The sequence below is a fragment of the Cavia porcellus genome, unplaced genomic scaffold (genome assembly GCF_034190915.1).
Source record: "Cavia porcellus strain 051 isolate PalLab524CR breed Dunkin Hartley unplaced genomic scaffold, mCavPor4.1 scaffold_9, whole genome shotgun sequence".
NCBI classification, from domain to species: domain Eukaryota; kingdom Metazoa; phylum Chordata; class Mammalia; order Rodentia; family Caviidae; genus Cavia; species Cavia porcellus.
Genome location: NW_026947492.1, coordinates 55,377,439 through 55,383,816, shown reverse-complemented (window position 1 = coordinate 55,383,816; position 6,378 = coordinate 55,377,439). Strand labels below are relative to the sequence as shown.

Genomic DNA, 6,378 nt, shown 5'->3' with positions numbered 1-6,378 from the left:
GAGGGACACAGGAGTGGCTGTGTGTGCATGGCCAAGGGCCAGCCCTCACCACAGGGTCCCATAAGCCTGGCTATTCCCTTCAGGAAGACAAAGGTCTCAAGGGCTGCCAGTGGAGATCCAAACGTCAGAGACCCTGGTGCCATCGGCCCTTAACTAACGGGCTGCTTCCATGCATACCAGGTGAGAGGGCCAGAGGCCCCTTCTACGGAAGGAGAATTACAGAGGCCAGGTTCTGAGAAACAGCCTTCCTTTTTGCACGTAGCCAAGGCAAGTGCCACTTCCTGTGAACGTGGAGCTGACTGGCACATCTGTCCCCCTGGGGTCATTTGACAAAGTGTGCTGGAGTGATTTTTCCTCTTGTGAGAAGGTGTGTTCATGCGCCTGCCCACAGCAGCCATGGGTCCAGAGGCCTGGGGGAGGGGTGCCCGAGCTGAGATCGGAGTATGGATTCCACTCCAGGCCCTGCAGACAAAACCTCACAAGCCTTGTATGGGTTGCATTTCTAAAGGACTTTATTGTCCTATTTCAATACCACAGTAAAAAGGGACCTGCAAGCTCCAGGCCTGTACCATGTGTCACCACAGCAGAAACATGACCCACTTGAACATATTGCCCACCCCAACCCGGACCTACTCACAAGATAAATATGTGTTACAAATTTTTAAAAAAGAAAACAATAAATTAATAACTTAAGTGATTAGGCACTAACAGTGATTTGAAAAAATTAAATGTCAATTTAAATGGCAACAAGACAAGAACTTGAGATAGGGCTGCTGCTAGCCCATTTTCTCTTCCGAACACATAGGGACAGTTCTGTGCAAAATGATCCTAAATTTCATGACACAAGTAGCTGACAAATTACACAAGAGTGCACACCACCAGATACCACAGACAGCATGAATCTGCAGCAAGCCCCCTCTGCCTCCCACAAAGAACTTGGCGAGTCCTAGAAAGAGGGCCCCGTAGGGCCAGTCTCGCTTCCCACCAGTTTACAGCTACAGGCTCACACGGGAAGGATGAGCCAATGTCCTCCGAACCTGTACTCTTTCAGAGCTCTGCTGAAGGGACCAGGGCTACTGCTTGGGGCCGACACTGTAACCCCATGGCAGGGAAGGGGCAAAGGCAGACTCGAACTGAGGCAGTAACTTTAGAATGCTCACACTTCTATGAGGTGGGCTTACATGAATGGTTTGAAATGTAGACATTACCCAAATCAAGCTGAGACTGAGTTAACTGGCTAATACTTGGTGCTGCCGGTCTCTGGTGACCAAGTAGGGAGCTCCCCCTTCACTGTAGAGGAGGTGCAGCTGTGAAAGAGGCTTCAGCGACCACCTAATCTACCCTTTGACAGGCAACCCAAAGTCCAGAAGAGGTACCATCCCCTCCTCCAACTGTTCCCACTCAACTTTTCCTGAGGTGGAGCAGAAGCGCGTGAAACAAGCTGCTCTGGAGACAGTCTCAGGAGTAGCCCTTGTGTGCACTCTGCTAGGTGAGAAGATGTCCCTGTTCTGCGGTCTCAGGCCTTGCCAGGCCAGCAGGACAGATGAACTCGGACCCACGAGCAGCCAGAGGACCTGTTTTGTGAACTGAGCTGACTTCCTTTTCAGGCTTTGAGGAGCAGTGCATGTGAGGGCTGGTGGTGTGGTAGAGGGCTGGTCTGTGAGCCAAAGCTCTGCCTTCGGCCTTCCAGCTTCACCCCACTCTCCACGCTGAGTTTGGCAGGCACAGCAACTAGGAACCAAGAGGTAGAAGGAGGGCACCTGGAGACCACCCACACTGGAACACCTTAGTCTCTGCAAACCCCAGCCACATTTCATTTGTGTAACGCTCGGAGCATGGTAACATTTATGGCACGATGGGGTCAACACATGAGGCACCATTAAAAAACCTAGCCATGTGGGACCCCTCGTAGAAAGCCCTAAAGGGACAGTCAGGGAAGGCAGAGTGAACCAGCATCTTGTAAACCCTAGCCAATGTCACCATAGGCACCATGGCCCCCACAGGTGCTCTGAGAATGCCCCTAGCACTTAAACTGGGACCCCCACGCCACAAAACCCTTTTGTTCCCAAAGCACACAGGCTCTCAGCTCCCACCTGCCTGCACGGCAGGGCTCTCACTGTGCTCCTCTAAGGCACCCCTTTCCCTGGGCCACGCTACCTGGTCATAACCCTGTTGACCTCTGGCACCAGCCTCACTGTGAAGTCTTTATTCCTTCTGTTCCATTCTCCTGTCTCTTATCACACAGCCATCATCATCACTGCCTTGTGTCCTAGTCCTTTTTCCTCACTGATTTTAACCTCGATTTTGGATACAAGCTGTGATTAGCCTCTGGGGCCTTGGTGCTTGGCCTTGACAACTGCTGAAGATCTTTGAGTTGCTCTGAATTAATAGAGCTCCCAGGATGGGGCTCCTGGCGATGGCAGGCCATCGGTCTGCAGAGCTGTGTGCTGGCAGGAGCGGAAGGTGAGTAGTAGCCATCCCCAACAAGCATAGTGGGAAGTCCTATTTTTGGAGGAACGCTTGTTTACCTCTGGGCAAACTGAAATGTTTAGTCTGCCCTGTTGCCTCTGAAATACTTGGAAATTTGGTCAAGAACTTTCAACATTAGAATTTAGATCCCTCTCCCTAGTTTAGGTTATACCCTACCGTCCAGCGCTGCTGCTCCTGTGACTTTTCAAGCCATCTTTTTTTTGTACCAGGGACTGACTCATGACCTTGTGCTTTCCAGGCAGGCACTTATGCCACTGAGCTAAACCCCTGCTTTCAAGCCACCTTTATGGGCAAGTTTGAGTTCAACATGGCAACATGGAGCCACAGAGGGGAGAAGAGCTGAGACCACACCCTGGGCTTGACACCAGGCCCGCTGCATTTCTCTCCAGAGAGCTGGGCAGGAGCTGCCAGCCATCCCCTCATCTCCTAGGTATGGTCCTGCTTTGTACACTGTGCGCTCAGTCCCAGAACTGGCTCTTGTGTCACATGCCATGCACCCAGCTGCTCCATCCTGCACCCTTCCTCCCATCAAGTCATCACATGCACCTACCTTACAGAAACTTACTGCCTGCACCACCCTCACTGCCCCATTCCCAACACACACCTGTCCTTGCTTCCACCCATGTCACATCCCCCACCCCTCACCTGCCAGCTTTCCCACACCACGAAGCACTCAGCTGAGCCCAAGCCTCCACAGGGATGCTCAGGAAGATGACTTTCTGTCCTAGGGCGGCATCATCAGACTGTATCAGAGGAGGCCTGACCACTGTGTCCTTGTCACTCCCAGCCCCGGTCCTTGTCATTCTCGGTTATCATTGTTTCTCCTTCATTTTGTCCTTCTTTTTTGCCTCTCCCATTCCCCAGCAATGGTCTTGCATGTTTGTGGCCTGGAAACGGGACCCCTGAAGGTAGCAACTGCCCTTCTGCACCTGGGAATTTAATTCTTGTCCCTGAAGACCACTGACCTTCATTCTCAACTATTTCAGCTTTTGGCAGCCTTGCCTCTCCCCTGTCAAGAAAAACAGGGATGAAAAAAGTCCATGTCCACTTTGGTCTGCTGGTCTTGGGCTCCCTGGCTCATCCTCCAGGGGACTGAAGGAGAGGTAGCCCAAAGGTGGAGGAAAGATGGCAGGGGCTGGCTTGGAGTCCCAGCGCTCCCTCCCCCGCCCAACTTTCAAGCATCTGGTAGACAGGTCTTCAGGACAGGAGGAAGATTTTGGCAACAGCTCCTAACTAAGGTGGGTGGAGGCAGAGCCAGGACTGATAAGTCATATGGGCCCAAGTGGGCAGAGGAAGTGCCCCCATCAGGCCCTCAACACGCCTCAACAAGGGAGGGTCCCTGATGTCAAATGCTTTGAAGGCCAAGAGCAGCACAGTGGAGTGGGAGGGGTGAGAGGAGACAGGGAGAAGCCAGTTCAGAGATGCTGCCTCCTCTCTGGGCTCAGTGGCCCCCATGTCACAGCTTGGCACCCTTGGAAGGCTCTGAGGACTGCCGCACATCTGTCCACTCCTGCATGGTATTCTGCAGGGCCTGGGTCTTCTCCTTATCCACCTGGACATAGTCCACCTTTTCATCCGAAGTGACAGATGATGTGGATGGCTGAGGGGACAAAGCAGGAAAGGCTGTGAGTTACCTGAAAGGTGGGGAGGGAGGAGGGGCATCTTTTCAAGATGTGTTGAGGGGAGGTGAATGGAGTTGGCCTCTGCTGCACTTGGATGAGCCCTTGTTGTCTTTGTGAATGTGAGCTTTAAAGCTGTTAGTGCAAATCAATCTCCTTCCTGTTGGACACCAGCCCTGCCAGCCCTTGCCTCCAGCAAGTCATGGGCAGACCAGACCTTCATCTCCACTTCCATACGCCTCTCTCTGGCCATTCTGCCAGTGTTGGGTGGCATCATGCACCAGCCCCAGGGCTTTAGGTGTCTTCCTGTGAGCTCTCACAGCACTTGGAGGAGAAGTACCCTGAGGTGGGCCCCAGCCTGCTGTCTAGACACTTTGCTGGCTCAAAGTGCATCCTGTGAGGCAATCCTACACCTAGAAGTCCTTCCTCAGCCAGTGTATCATCACTGGCCCTTCCTGACAATGAGTTCTCAAAGAAAAACTCTTGCAGGAGGCAGGATCTGAATCTTGGACCTGACACTGATTCACTTTAACCTTTGCAGAATGCTCATGGCCAGGGGATGGGCTGTGAAAGCCTGTGGACTAAGGCCCATGCTCTGAGAGAGAAGAGAGAAGGCACAGTGGAGTCATACAAGCTGGCTCTGGAAAGCAGGTTGAGAGGTGCTGCCCAGTTGTGGAAGGCACCCTGACCTCCACCTTTCCCACTGACCCCCCACCTCCACCCCAGGCACCTTTCGGTGGGGGCTGGGGGAGCCCGGCTGGAAGTCCAGGGCCAGGTAATCAACGCTGCCGGTGCTCTTCTTTGGGGCTGGACTGTTGGTGCCACTGGGAACAGGAGATGCAGACACTGGGTTTTGCTATCAGGAGGAAAAAATGAGTTTAGGAATGAGCAAACTAACCACCTAAACACATCTCTGGGAGTAAGAGCTACTGGGTGTCTGTGTCGTGCCCTGTGCCATGTGTTATGCCAAGGACTTTGTACACTTAAATCCTTACAACCATCCTGTGAGGTTGGTATTATTACTCTTAAGGTTATTTAAAACAGAGCTAACCCACAGCTGGGAAGGTGGAAAGCAGGGCTCCCAAACCTGTACTAATCTCATGGACCATGCTGCTTCCCTTTGGACTTATGCCAAATCTTATAGCTGCTCTCCTGAGAGTCTTCACTGTCACTCACCAGCCTCTAAGGCAGTAGCCTGTCACATTCTGTGGGCTCCTGCGAAACACCCATCCCAGCCTAGAACAGCATGCACACTCCCCCTGCTCTGCAGAGCCAGAACAGTTGCTGTGGAAAGCCCCTTCCTTTAGTGCTTCTTTGGATGACAGGCTCAAGGGTCCTGCTCCAGGTGGGCTCCTGCTCTGGGAGAACACCTCCCTGTCCACAGTGTTCCCTAAGCGGATTCAAATCAAGCCTGATAGTCTTGAGTTCCAGTTTTGGCTGTTTCAATGGTTGGTTGATGCATCCTTTTCAGTGTCTTTGCAGACATGACTAGGTGCTGGGCAACTACGACCTTCGCAGTGAAATTTCAGGCAGAAACCTCATCATGCTCTGCCTGTGTTCATATTTCTCTTATGGTCACCACCACAGGGAGTTACATGACTACCTTTTCCAGGGTAACACCATGCCATTTCTGCTGTTTAAGACACACACCTCTGGGCTGGGGATTTAGCTCAGTGGTGTAAGCGCCTGCCTGGCAAGCGTGAGGCTGTGAGCTCAATCGCCGGTACACAAAAAAACCCTAAAAAAGACACAGACCTCGTTGGGGGCAGGGACCGTGGCCTCCCTACAGTGGATAACACTCCTGTTCTGCTGCCCAGGTGCCCATGAAGGTCTGCAGCAGGAGCCTGAATGACACTTGGTACCACAAAGGATCCCAGATGAAGTAAACAGTAGGTCCCAGAAGACGAAGAATCATTCCAGTGAATGCCCAAAGACTCACCATAGGGACGTAATTCTCCTCACTGTCTCCTGAGTCCGTGCTTGTGATACTCTGAGTGGAGATGGGGCGGCAGTATTGGAAGGAGCTGGAGGTGAAGGTGTGGCTGTTGTGAGAAGACATCAGAGTGAACCCTGGGGATTCCTGATCCTCACATGCCCAGACCTGAGCCACCAGAGCTTCACCCTCTATTATCAGATAGAGATCTGATAAAGGGCAGATATAATTATTCCCCTTTTACAGCTGAGGAAACCAAGCCCCATGAGATCAATGGTCATGATCATCTAATGACAACACTAGTGTCAGAATCCTTATTTCCTGACCCCCAGGCAG

At 52.3% G+C, this 6,378-nt stretch overlaps 1 protein-coding gene across 1 annotated transcript in view; it reads right to left on the bottom strand.

The window, feature by feature from the left end:
* Positions 1 to 494: 494 nt before the first annotated feature.
* Gab2 (GRB2 associated binding protein 2) overlaps positions 495 to 6,378 on the bottom strand; it is a 187,797-nt gene continuing 181,913 nt past the window's right edge. The window contains exons 8-10 of the mRNA XM_063256410.1: positions 6,049 to 6,151; positions 4,840 to 4,965; positions 495 to 4,090 (exon numbers count right to left, since the gene is read on the bottom strand). Of these exons, the coding sequence (XP_063112480.1) occupies positions 3,947 to 4,090; positions 4,840 to 4,965; positions 6,049 to 6,151 (373 nt within the window). The 3' untranslated portion in view covers positions 495 to 3,946. The remainder of the gene's footprint in view (positions 4,091 to 4,839; positions 4,966 to 6,048; positions 6,152 to 6,378) is intronic.